The 23,909-nt window shown below is 37.6% G+C and overlaps 1 protein-coding gene across 5 annotated transcripts in view; it reads right to left on the bottom strand.

Moving 5' to 3' along the window:
* Nucleotides 1-23,909, bottom strand: part of LOC126373067 (pyruvate carboxylase, mitochondrial) — a 38,150-nt gene that overhangs the window by 10,094 nt on the left and 4,147 nt on the right. For 2 of the 5 annotated variants that reach the window (XM_050019030.1, XM_050019031.1), the window contains exons 2-15: nt 9,773-10,033; nt 9,477-9,628; nt 8,608-8,748; nt 7,461-7,576; nt 6,905-6,999; nt 6,483-6,651; nt 5,755-5,861; nt 4,947-5,071; nt 4,315-4,524; nt 3,384-3,474; nt 2,684-2,819; nt 2,013-2,195; nt 1,073-1,090; nt 35-85 (exon numbers count right to left, since the gene is read on the bottom strand). In XM_050019030.1, the coding sequence (XP_049874987.1) occupies nt 35-85; nt 1,073-1,090; nt 2,013-2,195; nt 2,684-2,819; nt 3,384-3,474; nt 4,315-4,524; nt 4,947-5,071; nt 5,755-5,861; nt 6,483-6,651; nt 6,905-6,999; nt 7,461-7,576; nt 8,608-8,748; nt 9,477-9,628; nt 9,773-9,856 (1,678 nt within the window). In that variant the 5' untranslated portion in view covers nt 9,857-10,033. Of the gene's footprint in view, nt 1-34; nt 86-1,072; nt 1,091-2,012; nt 2,196-2,683; nt 2,820-3,383; nt 3,475-4,314; nt 4,525-4,946; nt 5,072-5,754; nt 5,862-6,482; nt 6,652-6,904; nt 7,000-7,460; nt 7,577-8,607; nt 8,749-9,134; nt 9,144-9,316; nt 9,331-9,476; nt 9,629-9,772; nt 10,034-23,909 lie in introns of those variants that run through there. The other 3 variants (XM_050019032.1, XM_050019033.1, XM_050019034.1) reach the window with 3 other exon arrangements.

Below are 23,909 nucleotides of genomic sequence, written 5' to 3'. Positions count from 1 at the left end.
CAGTCATGTGAAGTAGTGATATTTGATTCCTTACCTGTGTTCTCGCCGGTCAGTTCCGCTCGTTTGATGGCCTCAGGGGAGAGGTCTGAAAAATATGTTTAGTGATAACACTATGCTGTGCACAACTAGGGAATGCAAACAGTATCCTTGAAGTATGCCAGGATATACTTTATTATAGTATTAGTGACAATTGAGTTAAATGGTAGTATTGTAACGTTTGGCAAATAAAGAGTATAAGCGTAAGCTGTTTAATTGCCTTTAAATGGTAACACTATGCCACAGTACGGCAGTTATGAACTGAGTCACTGTGTCATAAGCTCACGTTACGCTGCTGGCGTGACGAGGCGCTAGCTCAGTAGTTTGTTGTACTGAAATGCTACAATTTAGGCGCTTGCCGTTACGCCGGTACTTTCGTCCGAACGACTCAGATCATAACTGGTTCATAATAACCATACTATGTTGTTGTAGGTTAATTAACATTGGATGTGAATTTAGAATTTTATTTCTGACATAAATATGAAAGCAGATTTGGCAGCCATAATAAAAAAAAACGTAGAATATAATATATTTGCCAGACCGAACGGCTCTAAACGCGTGTCTTTAAAAGTAATTAAAAATAATTTTGACTAGTCGGTTTAAGCAGTGACAATGAGCTAAATATTCATTATGAATATTATTTTGTTATTACACTCCTGAATGAGTTAAACAAAACACTAATTCTAAATTATTTACAGAATTGCATTATATCGTATTTTTATTTAAAATATTATTTTATTATAGTATTCATTGTGAGATATAGCCATCTAGGGTATGAATAACAGTTCCGATTGTTGATGATAAAAATAAGTGTTACTGGTTTATTTTAATTCTTTCTAAAGATATAGATAATATGTATCATTAGTAAGTATCAACAAATTAAATTAATAGACAATTCCCGTGCTCCGACACCGGCGTGTACTATCCCAAAAGTAACAAAAAAATAAAATAACAAAGCGACATTATACCACTGCGAATAAATAACTAAAGCAGTTTGTCTTCCATACCCTTAGCGGGTTGAAATACTTGAACCTACCATCATACCCAGATAGGGCTGAAAACAAAATTGAAAATCGTCAGTACACCTCTAACTTTTAGGTAAATAGGTATGAAATTGCAACCACTAAATATGTTTCTTTTTTAATTTGTGCTATATTTGTCTCAGCTGCCATTCATGGCAAGACCGTACAAATGAGATACGCTAAAAACTTTATTTTTCACGCTCTATTCTAACTTTAAACTAAGTGTAAATATTGATCCACCAAATAAGTTTTTAATCTATGTTACTTATATTTGTCTCGGGTTTGCATTCGTGTATGGCCGGACAAATGGAAGGCGCCAAAAACTTCTTTTTTCAAGCTCTATGGGAATAGCTAACCGTTCTTGTATTTAGCCCTATGTCAACAAACGATAACAACGCTTAGTCTATGGTGAGAGAGAAATAATTAGAATGAAAATGTTTTCTAAATTGATTCTGGTCCTATAATGGAGCAGCGCGATGGAGTACGATTCAATCCCTTAGGCGGGGAAGTTTATAAGCTGCCTATTATAATAAAGTCCCAACTACTATCATGCACACACATTAGAACTCTGTCGCATTGTCGTATATAACCATTTAGTGAAACTTTGGGTAGTTTTTATTTGACTTGAAAACAAGAAATTACAATGGAATTTGTATAAAAACGAACACCGTGACATCACAGAAAAACGTGATAAAATATCGAACTAATTGTTGCGTTTTGAGTAATTAAAATGACTAAATAAATAAATTGAAAACAAAAATGTTTTTTATTGGTTTTAGACCTGTAGTAATTTTGTATTAAATATTTCATAATTTATATTTACGAAAGTACCGAAATGTGACAGGGTCCTAAAGTCTTTATCGAGGTATATTCTACCGATTTAAAAGGTCCATTCACTCTAACCATAGACTGTATCACTCCATTCGACTCGACACGTATTTCGGTACAACTTACCAAGTGGAACGGGCGGTATATAAGGCTTGATGTCAGCAGGTTTGATGTCCGTGCCAAGTGGGGTAGCCGGCCCGTTGATGAGCACGTTGCCGAGGTAGTTCAGGATCTTCTGGGCTCGGTTGAGTGACGGCTTGAACATGAACAGCTGGGGGTTCTCGTCGATAAAGTAGGTGTCGAGAGCGCCTATGGATAGAAGGATATAATGTTGTTACGCTTCTATGCTAGAACGGAGAAAAGCAAGGAATACGTCAGCTGCTTATCATAGAGGTCATGTCGTAAACCAACAGAGGAATTGTGGCCTTTCTACTTAAATAAGTAACGGGACCTGAAATGTACGGTATGCATATAAATATCTGGTGATGGTTAAAATCAGTCTTCGATTATACGCAGCTTAGAACGGTCGTCTGCTGTTTCATTCACTGCTTCCGTAGGATCTCGCCAGCCGATCATGTACATATAATGATGAATAATACTACGTGTAGAACGGACACTTTACCTCACCCCCTAGCTATTACATTATATAAAGTGAGGTCACTTAAGATAATTCATTCTGACAACTTCTGAGTTCTCAAGATCCTGAACACGGTCACAGAAGCGGTCGCGATCGGTTGAACGATATCGGGCGGCAGCGGCATCTTATACCTGGTAGATGAAGTAGAATGAAGCCTCACCAGTAAGGAACTTCTGGTTCTCAAGCACGTTGAGCAGGAAGGGAATGTTGGTTTTCACTCCGCGGATACGGAACTCTCGCAGCGCGCGGTTCATCTTCGACGCCGACGCTGGTAAGTCCTTAGCGTGGGATATTACCTGCAAAAAAGTATGATGTTATTGATAAAAACTGTATGGAAAATCGAAAAGGAGGATTTTTGTTTGAGGAATACCCGGACATTCAGATCGTAAGCAGAACGATAGGGTAGAATAACTCATGCCATTCAATCCATCTACCCAGATACCTTTGGCCATAGAATAAATACCACCAGCGGCTGAGCTAGGTTTAGCTCAACCCGGTATTACTTTAGTCTTCAATCGTAGAAGCGTCAGACGTCACACACACACACACACAAATGCACGTGTACGATAACGTCAACGTGTAGTGTCTGTGTATAACGGGTTTTTTGTATGAAGTGTCCGGGGTGTGCTTTGATACTTATTTTGATACAAACACGTCGTTATTCTCTAGTAGAATGTAGGTAAGTAAAAACCATGAATAAATTAGTGAAAATGACCGTTAGAATAAGGCCACAGACGCCTTTGTGACTATTTCTGTCAGCTATTACGTCGTGAAATGAGCGAAAAATGTGATGGGTTTATTTATGAATACAAATTGGAGCGCTTAGAAACAGACCTACTTCTTAATTTAATAACATTTACCTTGACTAGAAGCGAGTCGTAGTAAGGAGAGATGATAGCACCAGGGTATGAGGCGGCCGAGTCGAGACGGATGCCCATACCTTCTCCAGATCTGCAAGAAAATCTCGAATTCATCATCATCTCCTTAGCTGGTTTGAAAGTTATTGGCGGAGTCCTCAGTGATCACGCGGCACTGTATGGCATACCCCTGCGCCTGTATCTAGGTATATCTTAGGATATAGCTTAATACAGTAATATCCTATGTAATTAAGTAATCTTTTGTCAGTCCGCAAACTATACATACTTTACCTCACTCTAAACTGTCACAAGTTACTTCCATATGACCATACATTGCTTAGCAAAAGAAGGAATGACAAAGTGGCTCCTATGAGAACAGTCCGCACTGCTTTTGCTCAACGACAATACGCTTGCCAGTCTCCCTTTGTATATAATAAAATAAATAGAATAATACAAATATATCCTCTACAATTTCATACTTGTAAAAAACTTGTTTCGGACTGGCTTCACACGTTAACCTACGATGAAGTAGAAAATCTCCTACTTAGGACTACATAATAGATCATTTATTTATTAATCATTTTGTTGGGAAACACACATACACACACACACACACTCACACACACACACACACTCACACACACACACACACACACACATATACACACGCACTCACACACGCACACTCACCCACGCAGATCATTTGCTTTCACACACTTTTTCTTTTAATTCAGTCTTTTTTCTTTTTAATGTGTTTATATACATATATATTTGCCATGTTTTAAAATCTTATGTACACCAAAGGGGAGTTGCGAGTCATTCCCAACACAAGTACTCTAGTTACTTACTGGGAAGTCTCGACAACAAACTTCGTTACAATTATGAGAAATAAAACTATTTTTTTTTTTTTTATTTTTTTTATTATCCTACTGACCTGAACACCTCAATCCTGCCAGTGCTGGGCTGGAAGTTGTTGGCGGGGTCCTCAGTGGTCACTCGGCACTGTATGGCGTATCCCTGTGCCTGTATCTTGTCCTGCTCAAGACCCATCTCTGGGAGCGTCATGCCTTCAGCGACTCTGATCTGGGACTGCACTAAGTCGATGCCTGTCACTTCTTCTGATATGGTGTGCTCTACTTGTAACCTGGAGGGTAACATGAATGAAGTTAATTTATTTTATTGTATTTGGAGTTCTTACAGATAAATTGTATAGTCAATTGGGTAGGTTCCATTTTAGTCAAAACAATAAATTACTCTGGCGTCCTTTTATAATAAACAATTTATATTCTATTCTTAAAAACGTGATAAAATATCGACCTTATTATTGTGATTTTCTTAATTTAAATTAGTAAATAAACTCAAAAGAAAGGCAAGAAAATGTTTTTTTTTATTAGTATTTTACTTGTTAGGTTAGGTTAGGAACTACTCATGCGACAAATAGAAACATAAATATGGCAAGCCTTTATTCCACCCTTTAAATAATTTGTTTAAAAAAAGCTATAAATCACATTTAGATTTATATTTAAAGACGTGTAATAATATAAAGTAAAAACAATTTTATCTTACCTGGCATTAACTTCGATGAAGTAGAAGTTACCCTTGGGATCAAGGAGGAACTCCACAGTACCGGCGTTCTCGTACCCGACGTGCCGGGCCAAGTGTACGGCGCAGTCCAACATCTTTTCACGGACCTTGAATGAACAAATACGCCGGTTTGAATAAGGAATTATACTACGTACAGAACGGCAACTCCCCGCTCCCACCAACGGCTGAGCTAGACTTACTTCACCCCCCTCGGACTTACTTTAGTCTTCAATCGTATGGCGTCAGACATCACACACACAGATGCGCGTGTACAATAACGTCAGCGTGTAGTGTCTGTGTAAAACGAGGCTTTTTTATGAAGTGTCCGGGATGTGAAAGTATTTCAAAAAAGATGTGAACTTTCCATGTTTTCGAAAATAGGAAATAGAGAAGTTTATCAGAATCGAAGCAAATAGTATTTCCCATTTTCTTACCTAACCCAGAGGGAAATAGACGTGAGTTTGTGTAAAAAATAGATTTTCCTTTTTTGTCAAAAATAATGCAAATGAAATGCGAAATGTAGCAATTATGTAAGAAACTTTCAAAAATTAACCCAAGAATATACTGAGCAAAAATATATATACCTCGATTAGAACCTGATAGGTTCTTCTATTGTGTGGGTTATGAGGTGGATTACCAATCTCATAAACCCTGGTATTAGGGTTATTATTGAGCCACTGATGGCCATGACTCATGTGACGACTACGTACTTACATGAGTAAGTACTTAACATTCACGTTCTGATTCTGATCAGGCAATTTTAATGGACTATAAAGAGTTGTAGTCTTACTGCAGGATCAAGTTGCGGCGCAGGCGCAATCTCGACCACCTTCTGGTGTCGTCGCTGCACGGAGCAGTCGCGCTCGAACAAATGTACCACGTTGCCCGCCTTGTCACCTGCAATGTGATACTTATTATTTATTTATTTAACAGTTTATTGTACACAGTACAGATATAAAAAACAATTAGACTTACACAAGAGAGACAAACGGTTCAGCTTATTTATAGCTTATTCCTTATAATACAATCCTACACACACACGCACGCACGCTCGCACGCACACGACGCACGCACGCACACACCACAACACAACTGGGCACCCTCAGGTCTGTTGACTTAAATTTTGGGTGAGAACCCTCAGCGCTCCCTATTTGTCGGGCCATGTAGTTAATGCCATCTGCGGCAAATCTACAATAAGTCACTTAAAAAAATCGTTTGGAACATTATAATCTCATCCTAAAGAATAGCATTCCATTTTTTATACATACAGGGTCGAGTTACTTAACCCGACTTTATTGACACAACATAACATCACGCCTACTGCTAAATTCTTATACTCATTTTTCCTTAGACATATTGAAGGCAGCGAGGTCTGCATGGTTATGCTACCGCGTGAGGTGCGAAGTACATTGTGGGCTACGACCAATAGCATATGCCGCGCCTATTGGTCATTCTAATATCGCGGCATATGCGTATCCGTGCAGACCCCTCCTGTGTTTAACAAGAATAATGACTTACCCAGCAACTGCACCTCAATATGTCTTGGCCGCTCGATGAATCGCTCAATGAACATAGAACCGTTGCCAAAAGCCCCAAGAGCTTCAGAAGACGCTCGTTCGAACGCCGACTCCACTTCGTCCATCTCTCGTACGACGCGCATACCACGACCGCCGCCGCCGTAAGCCGCCTGGAAAAAAATAAAAATATTCTAAAATTATAAATGAAAAAGATTCTATCTATCTGTCATAGTCCAGTTCATTGGTATGACAAAATAAGTCGTTGGATGTTCACAAACTTTGTTTGACAGACAGCTCTTAAACTAGTTCCGTCCTTCATATATAATAATTTCAAGAGAGAGAGAGAGTGTAGTGTGCTTTAGTCCTGTCAAAAGTTAAAATTAAGTTAGTGGTTGTGCGAATCGGCACCATTGGTTACGTTACCTTGAATATGACTGGAAGACCATGTTGCTTGCAGAACTTAAGAGCCTCCTCCTTGGTGGTCACGGGGCCGTCGGTACCCGGAACAATTGGCACTTCTGTTGACAAAGTTAAACATTTAAAGACTGGAGGGTCGATCAGTTATCCTTACACGAAACGAAGTTTAGATCATGGACACTCGTTGATGGTGATTCTAGTACACAACATCTACTTTTATTTTAAGGTGTCCCGTCATTTTCTTATCCGCCGAAAAGGAAAGGGACGGAAGATTGACAACTGTTAATTTTAAAATTAATGAATAACCCGGACGTATAAAATGGCGCGGGGACGCGGGGCGGGCGCCGCGCGCGCTCCCACCAGTAAACCAGCCGGTCTTAGCCTCGCTGCGCATTTATACATATTAATATACCTCGTACTTAATGTACTTCGTTCAATAGACTTTTCTGAACACTTTAAACCAGCGTTTTATTCACCCGTGGAGACAAGAATCAGCAAGCCCAGAGCTATCACCACCCCATTAGGGATTACGGGCGTGATCTAAAAAGAGCGCAGAACTTACTGGCGTCAATGGCAGCTTTCCTGGCAGCGACCTTGTCCCCCATCTGCTGCACAACTTTGGGTGATGGCCCGATGAACCGAAGTCCTGCATCGAGGATCGCTTGCGCGAAGTCAGATCTGCAAAATGTATTTATTAATTAAAGGTTTATTGTACAGAGAGTTAGAAACGTAGAGGAACTGTAAAGGAACTGTTTCCTGATTATCTAGTAGATTTTGTTAAACGAAGCCGTTTTCTGTCATTTAATTTCATTCCAGGTAAAAATTGAGACGACAGTATTTTATCTGGATTGAAACTGGCTTGTCTATTGCGAAGTCCTGTTATAATCCACCTAGTAGAAGAAGAGACCCCTCGATACAAGAAGAGAGTTAACAAAACTCACATCTGAAAGTGATTTTTCAAAAAGACGCTCACATGGTTTTCTCTATAAGGTATCGTTATACAACATATTAAAAGCAACTCAACTCATCGAAGGTATATGAGTATAATCCGTACTACAACATGACGTCACAATGTGATATATTACCATAATAGTATTATGTCTATAATTACTGCATAATTGTTGTAGTTTGTCAACTAAAATGTTCTGAGTAGGTAAGTATTTGCGTAACTTGTTATAACTTATTATCATACTTGTGACCGCTATTTCACCTTCAGAAACAGCTGAGTGTGGTTATTATTTCATAGTTCCCATGTGATATGATAATGCTATGTTTAATCTCTCTGGAAAAAATATTTCTGATTTTCATTAATATATTTTGTAATAATTCCAATGAGAACTCTCATTATGTTTATCTTTAAACAAAAGTACAAAGGTTACTATCCCCGGAGGCGTCACATCATAGACGCGTTTTATCATTTTTGTGCTTATACGGTTATTTGCCATTGTACGCTTGGTTTATGTCTGACGTGACACTGTGCGGAGGTTTTTCATGCAGGTACTTTTGCTCTATATTTTAATCTATTTTAATATATTTATACGAGTATAAAAATTTACGATTCAAAGTGTAACTATGTTACGAACTGAATAAAGTTGAGTTTGAGTTTCAGTTTGAAGACTTGATATCTCTGTCAGTGAACTGAACGCGTTCTAAGTTTTTTTACGCACTTAGTTCAGCATAGAAGCCATAAGATATGAACTACCTCTTACCTCTCAGACAACAAGCCGTATCCAGGATGGACAGCGTCGACGTTGTTTTCTTTCGCCACTCGAATGATCTCGTTAATGCTCAGGTACGCCTCTACTGGCGGCAGACCCTTGCCCACTAAGTACGATTCATCAGCTTTCAGTCTGTAAATAAGATATTCTTTTGTCAATAGGCTGATTGGGTGACTCTGAATTGTCATCGTGGTGAAAGGATTAGCCAATCTACGCGAGAATTGTTCGCGGATTACCCAGAGTGCGCCGAACGTAGCAAGGGATTAGTACGTCACTTGGGGAGGCTCCTTTCGTGCATACCCTTTTGTCAATATATTATGTACATAGTTACAATCTATTAATATACCCAGTCACTAAATAGCTTATATTTTACTCTGTAGATAGCCATCTACTCTGTAGAGCGGATGCCGAGTTCGTTCTGTGCACGCTCGATATACTCTGATGACGATCTCACCTCGTAGCTTAACGTTGGGAAGACCCTAAGGTAACCACCTTAGGTCCAGGAAAGTGGACTATACCTGTGCATCTGCAGAAGATCATGTTCGCTGTAGGTGACCACAAAGCTGACGCCTAGCTCCGTACGCGCTCTGTACACTCGAATGGCAATGTCTCCTCAATTACAAGTTTATAGAACTTTCCAGGATAAGTTGTTCGGACCCGCGCTGATCCGCTTACCGTTATAAAATAAGGTGGACAATACCTGTGCATCTGCAGACGATCACGTTCGATGTAGATTCCGAGCTCCATGTACGCCCGGAACACTCGGATGGCGATCTCTCCTCGGTTGCGTGAACATGTTTCTAGACCTTACCGTTGGGGAGATCTTAAGTAAGATGTTTATTCTGGAAAGTGGACTATACCTGTGCATCTGCAGACGATCCTGCTCACTGTAGATGGCCACGGAGCGGATGCCGAGCTCCGTACACGCCCGGAATACTCGGATTGCGATCTCTCCACGGTTCGCCACCAGCACGCTCCGGATCGGCTTGTATTCCACATTCTGGCCTTTATTCTGGAATATAATAAAATAAATAATTATTGTTGAAGATCAACCGTTGGCTGACCGTTGCTTATTCTCATCGATACAAGATATACTCCAACACGCTACTCCGCGGTGGGTTGGTTTTTAAAACAAATAAGAAACAAGTTTACTCACAGTAGTCGCATTACGACTTTGACTCCACGCTTGCAATCTCGCGGCCGAGGCCCGTAGAGCGACCCGTACATTAAGTATCTGCATATTGACTTATGTACCAAACTAAACTTATCAAAATATATGTATAAATAAATAAGTGGTCTTAAACTTAAATTAAAGTAGATAGCACCTAAACTTATTTCATTTTTATGTAAATATAAAATTGACTAGATTTATTAGCTTTGTTATGATTCGGGTTTCGGGCGTGTCGTTATTTGTTATCTGAAACAAGAAAATGCAATATTACAATCAGAAATATCACTTAATTACTTTGGATGTAAGAGTCCCAAAGTCCTTTTATATACAATCCAAACCCCATTGTTATTGTCTTTGGAAAATTGGTCTGCTGGTGGTTATTACCAATAACCCCTACCTATTAGTTTCGAAAGTATAATTTTACACGAATAAAATTGTGAGCACCTATATTGAGTGATGACTGCCGTCGATTTGCCTGAATAACCTAAGATAAAAACAACGTACTGGATTTCCCGACAAATTGTGCAGCTTTGCGTAGTTGTTGTTAAATTCAGAATACTAGAGCTGAAAACTAATATCATTCATCATAAGTTACAACCTTAAGAACTATTTAGTACTTAAATCGAAGAAATTTCTGTTCGGAATCGGAGTTAGACGAGGCGAGATTGCTAGTGATAAGTAGGTTTACAACGTGTAGCAATTATTCCACCGATCGATAAGTTTTTATTAGTCTACTGTTTTCAAAGCAGTTTGGTACTTAAATACATAAGCGCCTTAATATATCCTGCGTACCTGACCGCATCATCATCATCACATAAGCATACCGTATATAATGCTTGTAATATTCCCAAATCGAAACGTAATTGTGACAGAAGCGAATCTGGTTAGGTACTTATTTCAGAGATTGAAAAAGTTGATCATTCATAAGCTAATTACAAAGTAAAAAAGTTAACTTATGTTTGGGGCCTTTACAGGCTCAATAAAAACTTTGACACCAGGGTTGATGAGGTTGGTAATCCACACTACTTATAAGAAGACGATTCATAAGGTAATGGCTATGAACTATGTTAGTGAAAAGGTATTCGATATTTAGATGTTTAAAGTGATTTTTTATCTTTATTCAGTGTTTTTTTAGTGTGTCAGGATCGAAGCAAATAGAATTCTATAGTCTCTGCTTACCCCGATGGGAAATAGGCGTGAGTTTATGTTATCTATAGCAGGTAGTCAAACCTACAATAACTCACGTCAAAAAAGGTTATTTTAATTAAATGTAGGTACCTAACCTATCTTCATCAAAAACCATTTAAATGATAAATATGTCACGTATGTCCGTCCTAACCTATGTCAGTGTGAACAACCGAAATGACCCAAATGACATTGCCGACGTAGGTACCTATATTAGGTACTTATAAGTAGATAGATTTGCCTGAATATGTTAATAACAATCTACTATAAACTAAGTTACTATCAGTTTATCTAACTAGTCTAGATAATATTGAAAAGGTTACCGACGGAGATTTATGGAGTTTTTATTTGTTCTTTTACGAGATCAAAATTATGGAGAAGATTATAGGTACCTACGTAAACATTTGTTTGCCTGCTCATCAAGTCTCGTATTTACCGAAAACGTTAAAGGAGCACATAGGTGTACTTTATTGTGTTTATCAAGTTTCATGTCAGAGTTAGTACTTAAGAGAGAGGTAAGAGTTAGTAGTCGTGACATGAGCCATGTCAGGGGCCTTTGGCGGCTCAATAGTAACCCTGACACCAGGGTTGATGAGGTTGGTAATCCACCTCACAACCCACAACCCACACGATAGAAGAAGAATTATTCTGATTCTGATTTATGATGCGGGTGTGTGGTAGAGGTGGAAGAGGAAGGCCTAGGCGTATACCGTGATCAGATCAGTTAATCCACCTTACAACCCACATGATAGAAGATCAAGTTCCGTATTTATTCAAAACTGTATTGACGATGGCCAAACGGCCATCGTAGTGTGCCGCTTAGGTACCTACTATCTACTAATAACTCGCAACCTGCAGGTCGTTTTTACTTACATGGTCCCTTGTCTTCTTCATAAATGGCAAAATGAAACTCAAACCACGACAACAAAGATTATACCTAAGCACATAGACATAAGCTCACTACTGTACTCTCAATTGGGCTAATACATCCATCGCAAGATGAACTGATCACCCCACAATAACTTCACCGAACAGAAAATAAATTATACTTATTTAAAATGAATCACAAACTATTGTTTTGCTACAATTATTTACCTAATTACTACTATTTTTATTAGCTGTAACTGTCAAATAAACAAGTCATTCAGGCGGCTATGCCCACTGAACATATAGGTACCTATTCAATACATCAACTTATAATAACTTTCGAATGACAATCAGTATCACGTAAGAATCACGCATATACTAGTACATATTTGTACTTCACACATACATAATATCATGGTGTGACATGCGCGTATCAGTGTTACTAGTTATATTTATATCAAGTCATATGACTATTTGACCCTTTCATTAGGTCTAGGGCTTGCTGTCATACCAGACGTGTTACCATGAGAAGTGTCTATCTATGTTCTACTGCACACACAAATAACGTTAGATACAGAACTCAATGTAGGTACCTATGTTGTAAATTACATTCAATTTATCTTAGGTAGAGTTACATTATGGCGTTGTGTTGTAAAATTATGAGAGATCCGAACCAAAACGACTCCGAAGTTACTGAACGGAAACGTCGGTTTTTTTACATGTGGTGGAGAATTAGGCAACGATTACAGGGAAACTATAGCGATGCCTCGATTTTTTTTATTGTGACCTGTTGTAAGAAGTCGGACGGCATTTTGTATATTCCGCTTTGTTTGACAACATATCTGGTCACCTGTCTAGAGATAAATACTATAGTATCGACTTCGAAATTAGTGTGAAATTTACGTGAGCAATTTCCTATAATTGAAATAAAGTTACAGCGGCTATTTCTGAATTTATTGTTATTGTACCAACTATCGTTGCATTCCTCGTAAAAGTAGGTAATAGGTAAGTGTGATGAAAACTGAAAATCGTGTGATATAATTATTGGATAAACCAAGTACTTATTACGCTATCAAACAAGCCATTGCTCCTTTGTCCTTTACTTTTAAGGCCTTGATTTTTGCTTTCTTTTCTAAGAAAATAGGCAACATTTTTGGTTAAGGTCGGAACTAAATCGCAAAAATGTGGAAAAAATAAAAACGCAATACTGCGCACAATGATTTTTAATCTAGAAACCAAAAAAAGGCTGAAGTGTTTCAAAATGGCCGCTGAAATAAGATAAAAAAATAACCTTGTAATGTCATGATGCGGGCATTAGACTCGGTCTGTATTGCAACGCGCCTAATTTGAACAAAATACCAGGCTACTTAGTGTTTTTAAAAAATATCTAAGTATTAATTATTATTATCCACCAGCAACTATTGAGCGAGGCAACGAGGTAGAGTTTGCAACCCTCGTACCCGACTTTGTGTTTCGAATGTAAAGTTTATTGCAGTACGTACAATGTACGTACTTATTACTTATACACTTGTTTGTACGCTCTCCTCATAGGTAGTCTTCAAATACACGCACATACGCGTAATAAATACCAATGTGTAATTAAGTTACATTACGTACGAAATAAAGTAGGTTATTAGCATTAAATACACAGGGAGTTAGCAATACAAGATGATAGTAAGTAATCAAATATGTTGTAAATGTTAATCGGATTCTTTGCAACGCGCATTATACTTAACCCACCTGAAATAAAGAGTATCTTTATCCGGTAGATAAGATAAAAAATCCGAAAATTCAGTTTGTTTATACTTTTTATCGCGGTAAACAAAGTACGAAAAACGTGCGATTCAAAGTCCGTAGTTCGTTGTTAATATAAACAAAAGACTTTGTGGTCTATTGGTTGATAAGTAGGTATGATTGTGTGTTGTATGTATAGTGCTCATTACATACATCACAACATACATCCTCTGATTGTTTCAACTACGAGTACGTTGCTGTGTAAGGTTTCAATCAAACGGTTGAAAAGCAGTAGTATGTGTTCGTTAGATGGAAAAACAAATTGTGATGTTTTATCCGCACTGGGGCATGTGTATCTGAACTTTATATTTGTTGACTACGGGCATAGAATAAGAAATAATACTACGTATAGAAAGAATGGCAACTCTCCGCTCCCCACCAGTGGCTGAGCTAGGTTTACTTCACCCCACCTCGGTCTTACTTTAGTCATAGAATAAGGAATAATACTACGTATAGAACGGCAGCTCTCTGCTCCCCACTAGCGGCTGAGCTAGGTTTACCTCACCCCCCTCGGTCTTACTTTAGTCTTCAATCGCATGGGCGTCAGACGCCACACACACAGATGCGCGTGTACGATAACGTCAATAATAATAAATAATAATAATAATAAAAAATGGTCGGTGAACTAAAAACTAATGATAACTACGTCGTCAACAGACTAAATGTTTCTTTAACTCAATAGCAAAAATCTTTAATAAGCATCGAGTCAAAATCGCAAAATGACTAGGTTTCCGTCATTTTTGCACTTTATACGGCCGTTGTCTGTGTCAAACTTTCGTCATAGGTAATCATATTAGACAAAACGTGACGATGACTTAGTCAACTTTTATGGATGCCCAGTGTCAAAAGGGTAACATGACTTTTATGTTTTTGTCCAAAACACACACAAACATCATGTCGTCACTGGAAAGGCAAAATTACGTAAGCGCCAAAATAGGTATTTTGGGTTTTTTATATATTCGGAATCAGCGTTTCATTCTGCGTCGATCTGTCTGGGTAGCATTGCGATACGAGCACTTTTTTGGCGCTTACGTAAATTTAAAATTAGTTGACTTTTTTCAATTCCAGTTTCTTAAACGACAAGATTTTGGTGTTTTTTTCGTGACTGGTGTATAAGTAATATTGTGTTCCTATATAATAACTACATATTAACTTTAAGTAAATTTGGCATTCTATAGTTTGAAAAGTATCATTTTATTAGTAATTTTGGACTACTGAAAATAAAAATAGACTATTTATAAGTCATTTTTATTTACAGCTTTTAAAATAAGTAAGGCGTATAAGAAAAAATGTCTTAGCATGTTTATGCAGTGAATGGCGAATAAGTAATTTTGACTTACAGTATTTAGAATAAGTAAGGCGTATACGTAAATTTGCCTTCGCATTTTTATGCTGTTATTAAGCAAGTTTGTGGGCTAGCAGTAAGTTTCCCAGGAAGTTATTTTTTTAACAATAGATCTAAAAGTAAAACTATTTTAGAATTGATTTTATAATTTATTAGCGACCCGCCCGGCTTTGCTCGAGTGCAATGCTGAGGAAAAATGAAATTATTTACGACATCACATTAAAATCCTCAAAAATAACAGTATTTCTACACTATTTATTGGATGCTATTATACATACCTATAAACTTTCCTCTTGAATCACTCTATCTATTAAAGAAAATTGCATCAAAATCCGTTGCGCAATTTTAAAGATTTAAGCGTACATAGGGATATAGGGACAGAAAAAGCGACTTTGTTATACTTTTTAAGTTCTGTCATTTGCATATTTAGCGCCAATTTTGAATTGAGAACTCAAAATTCAAATTTGTTGGAATTTCGAATATCAAAACAATTGAAAGCATTAGGATTAATGCAATTGTTTAGTCAAAGCGTTGGTTTGAATCTATTATTTTATTTATTTATTTATTTATTATTATTAAGCCTTAAGTATAACATTAGTTTAAATGCAATGTCCTGCAAAATTGCATAAGCAATTTGTCTGCAGGATCACAGTCTCGCTCACTTGGTTAAATTACAATAATTAAGAATTAAAAAAATAGGTAAGTACGTGCTAAATTAAATCTAATAAATATTTTTTTAACTTATTTTCAAACATTTTTGGCTCATTTTTAATGTTCTCAGGCAAACTGTTGATGAGATAAGGTATGCGCTTACTTAGGGTCCTATCCCCATAATAATTGTATACTCTCGGAACAACCAGTTTGCCTGAGGCCATTGATCTAGTATTATACTTATTAACTATTTTATTTACTGTTACAGATACATTTGGTTTATTGTGATTAAGTACTAATAATAAATATTTATGTTTCAAACTGACAGGTAGAATTTTGCAAATTTTGAATAGCATTCTATAGTTATCTTTACATTTATTTTTAGTTTTTTTATTAACAAGGAGTTTTAAAAATCTAATTTGCATATTTTCTAGCTTTTCTATATTCGTTTTGGTTGTAAGACCACAACAGTTAAGAGCATAACCTAAGATAGAATCGACTAATGATTTGTATAAACACTTTAAGGTACTAGTAGGAACTTTATAGCTTAAATGGTAGAACTTACCCAATAATATTTTTAATTTACTATAAATATAGTTGACGTGATCAGACCAAGAAAAATGTTCATCAACTTTCATTCCCAAATAAGTGACACAATTAACACGTTCTATTGGTTTACAAGTACAATTGGTTCTACTATTATGAAAACATGTAAAAGTTGGAGTATACATAAGATGAGGTGTTTGTTTGAGTGGCAAGTATGGCGAGTGTATTATTAGAAGCTTAGTTTTATCGGAATTGAGGACTATTCCATTGTCATGGGACCATTTGACAACCGCGTCTACATCCATCTGAACAAGACGGCAGGTCTCCTCGATGTCAGTGCCGGCACGCAGAGCACACAGGTCGTCTGTCAGGTCACGTCCGAAAATGAATCTCTATTCTCGGTATGTCACATGACGACTTTTGAGGATTAGTTGTCTTTATTAGGCATGTCAGGGACAACCATTTAAACGATATTGCATGACGCACTTGGTGTGAGAAAACTAGTTTGCCGTTACATCCCGCATTTTCTGACGATCATAAGGTAGCCCGCGTCAGATGGTGTACGAAAACTCTTCAGAGGTTCAACCGAGGAGAGTCAAACCACGTGTACCACATCATCAGTGGTGACGAATCTTGGATTTATGCTATTATCCTGATTCCAAACAACAATCCACAGTTTGGGTCTTCCAAAACGAGTCAAAGCCGACTAAAGTTGTTCGCTCTCGAAGCACTTCAAAGAAGATGGTGGCTACCTTCGTGGAGAAAATCGGTCATGTTGCGACAATTGCACTTGAAGATCGTTGGACGGTTAATGCGGATTGGTATACCACAATTTGTTTACCACAAGTCATCGCCGAACTTCGAAAATCTAACCCAAAGCGACGCATGATGATGCGCAGGAGTGCAGGATGCTGCACCATGACAACGCAAGCTCACACACCGCTCGTCAAACGATTATTTGAAGCAGTAAAACGTAGAAATTCTTGACCATCCTCCATACAGTCCTGACCTAAGCTCCAATGATTTCTTTACATTTCATAAAATTAAAAAAGAAACTCTTCGCGGTCAAAGGTTCCAGTGCGGTGAAGAAGCGGCCAACGCTTTCAAGTCAGCCATTTTGAACACCTCTACTTTGGAGTGGAATAAATGTTAAATTATACCTGGTTCGAGCGAATGGAAAAGTGTATTAAACTTCGTGGTAAATACTTTGAAAAACAATAAGGGGAATTATTGAGGAATTAAAAAAATATTGAGGAATTAAAAAGACTTGACCCTTCCAGAGACTTGACTTGACTTAGAGGCACGTATGCTTGTCCTAATTCAAACAATTTTGAGCCCAAATATACTACTGCATGGTCGACTGTGCTGCCCTGCATATGTTATGTTATGTTAGTGGGCTCTGTTTTCCGCATTTAGACTCTAAGGTGGCCCATTATGCGTGTAATTGTTGACTACGTAAGCCAACCTATCTCCTTCCAGAAGCTCAGAAGCCTCCTGGGGATTTCACAGGTTTCGCGGAGCGACCCCATTCCTTTGAGGATTTTTACCCGTTGTGCTGACACTCCCGTGCATTCCAGGATTACATGGGGGGGCAGTTTCTTCTGCGTCCAGACAGCCTCTGCAAAGTGGGCTGTCCGTTATCCCTAAGTTAAATAGGTGCTTGTTGAGTGGGCAGTGACCCGTTATACTGCCCACTACTATTCGGAGGTCATTGCGGTTTAAGCGAAGCAGTCGGCGAGTGAATTGGATATCATAGGCATGATATCCTTCGACTGTCTGCATGTGGGCAGCTGTGCCCATCTGTCGTTGTGTAGTTGCTGGGTATGGTCCCGTAGCCACGAGCGTAACTGACTGAAAGGTATCGGCAGGATTGGTTCGGGTCCATATACCCTGGTGTCTGATCCTCTCCTTGCCAGATCGTCGGCGGCATCATTACCCAGCGATCCACTGTGCTGCCCTGCATATTTTGAACGGTGGATGCCAATGACAAAATTAAGGGCAACATCCTTCTTTCAGTCATTTTGTAATATCGTCCATCTTGGATTTGAAATTTTGACATAATGACAGTATTCTACTAGTGTAGTCCTATCATTTGATACCCATATTGAGGGGGTTGTGGAAAAATATGTACCTAGTCCGCTATTTTGGAACGGCGGCCATCTTGGATTTTAAATTTTGACATAATCACAGTATTCTACTTGTGTAGCTATTTCATTTGATACCCATATTGAGGGGGTTTGGAAAAATATGTAATCCCCCATTATGTACCGGCTGCCATCTTAGATTTATTATGTTATTGATTTTATTATATTGTACTGACATCGGAATTAAAGGTGTGTACCAAATTTCAGATCAATCTGACAACAGGAAGGTACTTAATTGCAATTTCTAATTTTGATACAAATAAATACCGTACGGGTTTAGCTAAATAAAACCGTTTAACCCTTTTACAGACAGAGACCATGGGTCATTGGTGGTTCATAATAAGTAGTATGACACCTTGGAATCAGAACGTCGGTATACGTTCTGTCTTTGAAAGTGTTAAAAAGAAACTTTTACAAACAGATAACGGGTTGTACGCTATTATTTATATTTTATGAAACTTTATTTCTGGCACTTCAGTATTTTAATAGCTATTTTAATAAATCAATTGAAGTAATAAGTAATTTAAGGAGGTATTAAGAATAATTATTTGTCTCTTACGTCTTTTTACCCATGTAAGATATTACAAAAACTTACTTTAAAGAATCTTTGGTGAACTGACATAATCAATCGATCACTTTTTAGGCAATTTTCACATAATGAAAGCAGATGTGTAAAAGTCGTTACAGTAACTTTTACTCCGCTAACGTTACAGTATTATTATATTTAAAGAAATATAGTCGTTCTCGTATGCATTGTCGTAAGAGCTGTAAGTAATTTTGCTTCCAAATAATATTTTAACCAGATGGCGGTTAAGTAAATTTGCTTTACTGTAAACTGAAGTCATTTTTACGTAAGCGCCACTATATCCTAAAATAGCAATCCAACTGTTATGATATGTATTGCTGGACATAGAAAATTAAAAAACAATGTAACCTTACATTGACATCATCTAAATTGGATAATTGGGTAAAAAGTTATGATAAAAAAACGAAAAAATGAAACTTTAAACGGCTTTTTCTCGAAATGGCCTTTTGGCGCTTACGTAATTTTGCCTTTCCAGTGACGATGTGTTTTTAATTTTCCATAAAATATGAAATTTAGGTTCAATTGACACGCTTCGATTAGAATACTTTGGTGGATTTTTTCTCACTTTACGTTTATTTACACCAATATGTGTTGTGTACACAATTTTTCTTGTTAGAAATGAAAACTGTTAGCTAGTATGTATTATATTATAATGTTACAAATATAAACCTATTGTGATCGCCAAATGCCTATCAATGCCAAGGGTAACTACTAATAAAGGTAGTCAATTATTTTTAAATATTTGATAACAGCCATTCAAAACGGAAGCATAGTTCTGTCATACGTGCGTAGTTTAATGTACGGTTTATTTTGACGATGTGAGGGCTGATAACCTATTTCTTCTGGTTGAAAGGTCAGACAGGCGCTTCTGTAAAAAACCGGACCTATCAAATCCCGAAACTTTCGGGATCTCGTCTAGTTCTTAAAAAAATGACGATGAAAACTGTTTGTTTATTATAGTGAGGTTAATTAAAAACAAACATTTTTTAAAAGAAAACCAACATTTTTATTCTTCATTATTACTTACTATTGCCCGCATTGGAGCAGCGTGGTGGAGTATGCTCCATAACCCTCTCCGGTTGATTGAGAGGAGGCCTGTGCCCAGCAGTGGGACGTATATAGGCTATTTATGTATTACTAACTAAATAATTAAGTTTTTTTTCGGAATCAGCATAATCAAAACAAAAGTATAACTTAAGGAGATTCGCCCAATCCCGTCAATCTCGAATGGGATCTCGTCAAATTAGGCTTCGGGATTTTTCCCGCAAAATTAAACGAGATCTCGCGAAATCTCGATGTGACCTTGACGCATCGGTCTGGGTGGATTGGGTAGTGTAATGACCGCTTAACTGGTAACCGAGACCAGCGGCTTCACGTGCTGAAGCACGGATCATCATAATACTGTTTTTGGTTTTCTTTAACTATCCTTGGTCGCAAAAATATCGGATAATAGCTGAATAAAGAGACCAGGATATAATTTACATAGAACGTACGTTAGTAAACACAAAATTATAGCAATCACAATACAAACGTGACGCGATAAACGTCGCAGACAAAATGTTTAACAAAATGAGTAAAGAATTGTTTTTCTTGCAATTTATTTTCACGATAGGTTACTTTTCCCTTTTCATCAAAATTGACATAAGTATGGATTTGAACACATTAGATAGATTTCTTGTCATATTGTTAGAAAACACTTTATCAATGACTTTACGACTGTACAGACGATTCAAGAATCATGTACGGTCACGACTACTAATATGATACACTTTGAAACCATGTCACATTAACTTTTTTGACAAATTAAACCGTAAGTCTCATTAAATGTCAATGTGCGACAGGGTTCTAAAGTGGGTACATGATATTGCTCATGACTGTACGTGGTCAATCAACTCGGGCAATTATAGCAATAGTTACCTACTAGATATTTATAAACCAAACGTACCCAACAATGTAGCTAAGATTAAATTCGAAATTGGCAAAGATTCGTAATAAATTGTAAGCTGTAGACATGTCTGACGAGACGTGAAATCGTGATAGCCCTGTTCGGAGGACGCGTGACTTACCAAGTAATGTTACGGGTGCGAATCCCGGATCGAACTTTAAACCACTGGATTCGACTTTTGAATTTTGGATTATAGACAATTGATATCACGTGGGCGTGGTTTCTAGGATTTGTGCTCGGTTAATGGCAATAGACAGACAGACAGACAGACACACACACACAGACACCTGCCACTCCACAGGCAGAAGACAGAGTACGGCAGGGCGGAAGGCAAGAGGGAAACCACTTCCCTATTTTTCCCTAAAAAAGTAGCATGGAAAGTATTTTAGATGCTACACCGACAAGAGCGTGGCTTTTAAATTGACGATGATGAATGGCAATAGACTCTATTAGGACTTAAACATACGTAGCGAGGAATGCGTGAAATACTTATACACCTCTGCCTACCCCTTCGGGGATACAAGCGCAATGTTATGTTACATAGACGTGTAATAATGTACGCTAACACCACGTGGATAACGTCGTCGTACGAATTGAAGGACGCAAAGAACACAGAACAACTGCATATATTTGAATGCACTTTGTTAGCGGTTTATTTACATTAAAATTTCTGTTGTAAGTATGTATATTTTTTCATTATATTTTCCTCGATCGTGTTATTTGCTTCTGTTCGACAAAGACGTGGGACTCAGTTGAAAGTAAGGAAAATGTTGAAGTTGTCTTCCATTATTTAGTCCAATCTTTGTAACTGTGAAAGACATTATATGAATTCAAATTCAAATTAGCTTATACCTTTGTAAGTAAGTATGTATTTTGACAGGGCGAAGACCGCTATAAGCCTAGAGTATTGCGTAGAGCGAATATTACGCGGCGTGTTACACGATTCGTTGCGCGATGAATTCATACATACGGCGATGTATAAGAGCATTCACGCAGAAACGTGCCGCTCAACACCTCTCTAAAATTGTCGCGTTAAAAGTGCGAATATAAATACAAGCCCTAAAGATAGATGGACGCAGCATTTCATGTGCTGTGCTGTACTAGTAAAATCGTTATGCGTTAGTATTTGTACACATATATATCTCGTTTAGTACCTTATTACGGCCTCTATGTGAAACATTGTACCCCTTAAATTGAAACTAAGTACTTACACTTATGATACCTCTTGATTTGTAAACACGACGTACTTAGTTTTACTTAATTACTCTAGCCTATAGTTAAAAAAAAATGTAAATCTAGTTATAGAAGAGCGGAGTTTCCTATCACAAGCAAATCGTTGCTTAAATGGAGCCTCTGTGCACCTGATAATGTAAAAATAACAAAGATAAAGAAATAAACATTTTTATTTTTATTTATTTTATTTATATAAGATCATAAGTTCACGACTATGTCCCAATTGGGGTAGTCAGAGGTACATCCATCGCAAGATGAACTAAGTACCCACATCTTACTGAGCTTTCTGTTAGGCGCCGTCTATAGGGGTCGAGCCAACTGTGTCAATGAAAACTGCACTTAAGGTAAATTAATAACTCATTAGTGCCAGTCTGGTACCAGGGTTCGGACCAGACCTCTCCGAAACCAGTGTACCACAGTGACTAATTCAGACATAAAACCGCAGTGCCGCCGCCAAGAGCGTGCGCAAGCACTACACCAACAAGAGCATGGTTCTTAAATTAATGATGATGATACTGCAAAGTAAACCGCGTTTGTTATGTAAATTCCATAACAAGGTCAAGTGGTCACAATGTGGTATATTCGGCAGCGTATCTGGTCGTCGACCCCTACCTGTTTGTTGACATTCTAATGCACAGATTATCAGCCACAGATAACATTCGCTAGTCGATTATAAATACGCTTACATTCATGGCTCTAAATGAGGTAAATGTGATTATAGATAATAAACGTAATGATATGATGCACGAAACTGTTGATATTTTTATAACAACTTGTGATTTGGAAACACAAGGACGCGATGCAACATTCTGAATTCCATTTTCTATAAAAAACAAACGATATGTATTTGTTCTTTTTTAAATATTTTTTTCCTTATTTAATAGATGCGTTTTTGTCTTAGGTTATGTTAAATAGCGTGGAAGATCTCACTGTTGGGCAAAGGTCGTTCCTTGAACTGCCTATGCTATCCGATAGGCTATAACGTCTTCACCGTATCAGTAATTGGCATGCCATATCTACCAACCACGACGTATATCCATCTTTATGATCCGTCATTATCTTCTTATCAAAAAAGTGTCTTTATTAAAATCCTGATATAGCTTCACATGCTATCAGAGTATTTAACAGATACTTAATTTCAATGACATGGCTGTATTTAGAGTTTAGACGTAACACAATAATATACCATGTATTATAGCTTTAATAAATAGTACGCCATTTGCAAAGGATAATAATCTTGTATGTAAATAATGATATTCTATAAATGAGTAAGTAATTTTAAATTAATTATAAATGAGGAGTAGGCGCGACATGGGGACTACCTCTGCCGAGAATAATAGTCGCGAATGTAAGAAGACAGTGAAGTGTCTATATCATTGGTCTGTGTAGTTGGTGGATCAATGGTTAACATTCTTTAAATTACACGGGTTAGATACTTAGCATTCTATAATTGAAGTTGAGATATGCTACATAGGTATTGATAAGACAGGATATTTATTGCAATCCTGATGGTTTTACAGAGGTTTTATAAGTAGAGGAAAGTACAAACAGGAACCCTGTAAGGGCACTCCAACAACTTAAAAATATACACAATGAAATAGAAAAGTAAGAATAGTGGAAAGTAGTTAGACCGTTGTACATTTGGTGCAAAGCCTTATGTAGTGCACTTTTTCATGCGGTTGTGGTTTAGTAGCTTAGAGGATCTACCTAAACTCTAGTTAGATGAATTCCAACGAATACAGTAAATCGACCAACCAACGAAAAGTGCTGATGTAAGTACATAGTCGTTACATGAGTCATGCAAGGGGCCTATGGCGGCTCAATAA

This window comes from Pectinophora gossypiella, chromosome 15 (genome assembly GCF_024362695.1).
Source record: "Pectinophora gossypiella chromosome 15, ilPecGoss1.1, whole genome shotgun sequence".
Lineage (NCBI taxonomy): Eukaryota > Metazoa > Arthropoda > Insecta > Lepidoptera > Gelechiidae > Pectinophora > Pectinophora gossypiella.
This window is presented reverse-complemented; position numbering and strand designations above follow the sequence as displayed.